The 783-nt window shown below is 55.4% G+C and overlaps 1 protein-coding gene across 2 annotated transcripts in view; it reads left to right on the forward strand.

Moving 5' to 3' along the window:
- LOC102386416 (leucine-rich repeat and IQ domain-containing protein 3-like) overlaps nt 1-783 on the forward strand; it is a 70,989-nt gene continuing 70,206 nt past the window's right edge. Inside the window, exon 1 of one of the 2 annotated variants that reach the window (XM_006021773.3) lies at nt 1-80. In XM_006021773.3, the coding sequence (XP_006021835.2) occupies nt 76-80 (5 nt within the window). In that variant the 5' untranslated portion in view covers nt 1-75. Of the gene's footprint in view, nt 81-187; nt 442-783 lie in introns of those variants that run through there. The other variant, XM_025201822.1, reaches the window with a different exon arrangement.

The raw sequence follows: 783 nt of genomic DNA on the forward strand, positions 1-783 counted from the left end.
TCGGTAGCGGTGTAGAGAGGGACTCGCAGCGTTCTGATCCCGCCTCGGAGGCGTTGCCACGAGTGACCGCTGCTTATGACGTGAGAAAGAAGGGGGCGGGGCTTGGAAAAGGGAGGGGGCTGCTGTGTCATGTGTAGAGCGACCCGCGTGGGGGTGGGGCTCGCGAGGAGCTGGAGGGGTTTGGTGCCAGGGCCAATACGGGCATGGGTGAACTGGGCCCGGGCAGGAAGGGGGCCAGAAAATGAAAATAATAAGAATGATGATTAGTATTATTATTATCTCTAGTAAATGGAGGCTGATACTAAAAGTTGGCCCAGGGCTGCGGGGAGTCTAGGTACGGTGTCGGTCCCAGCAGAAATCGTCACGTGCGCAAAGGCAGGTTGGCTTGTTTGCTAGAGCAGTGAGCGAGGCAGGGCTAGTGTCGGTCCCGAGTGCTTGCAGGTAAGCGTGCTTGTCTAATGCGGTTTGGTCCTACAACATGGAGCCTTGTTGAGGGCCTCGACCGACTGCCGCCAGGACTTCGCTGTCTGTCGTTTCTGCTCTCGCATCACATCGCCGCATCTGAATTAAGGGTTTGAGCTCAAACTGAAAACAGTCCGCAGTGCTGCGAAACAAAAGAGGGATGTTGCCAGCAGTGGCTAACAGATGGCAAAATTGCGGGAGAAAGGATGGTTTGAACAGTGCAATGTGCAAGCTGTTCACGAGGGCAGAAGGTTGTCAACCGCTGGGAGGCGATACGAGCTGGAAGGAGAGAACAAGGCAAGATGAGCAGCAAAGGGAAAG

This window comes from Alligator sinensis, unplaced genomic scaffold (genome assembly GCF_000455745.1).
Source record: "Alligator sinensis unplaced genomic scaffold, ASM45574v1 scaffold853_1, whole genome shotgun sequence".
NCBI classification, from domain to species: Eukaryota; Metazoa; Chordata; order Crocodylia; family Alligatoridae; genus Alligator; species Alligator sinensis.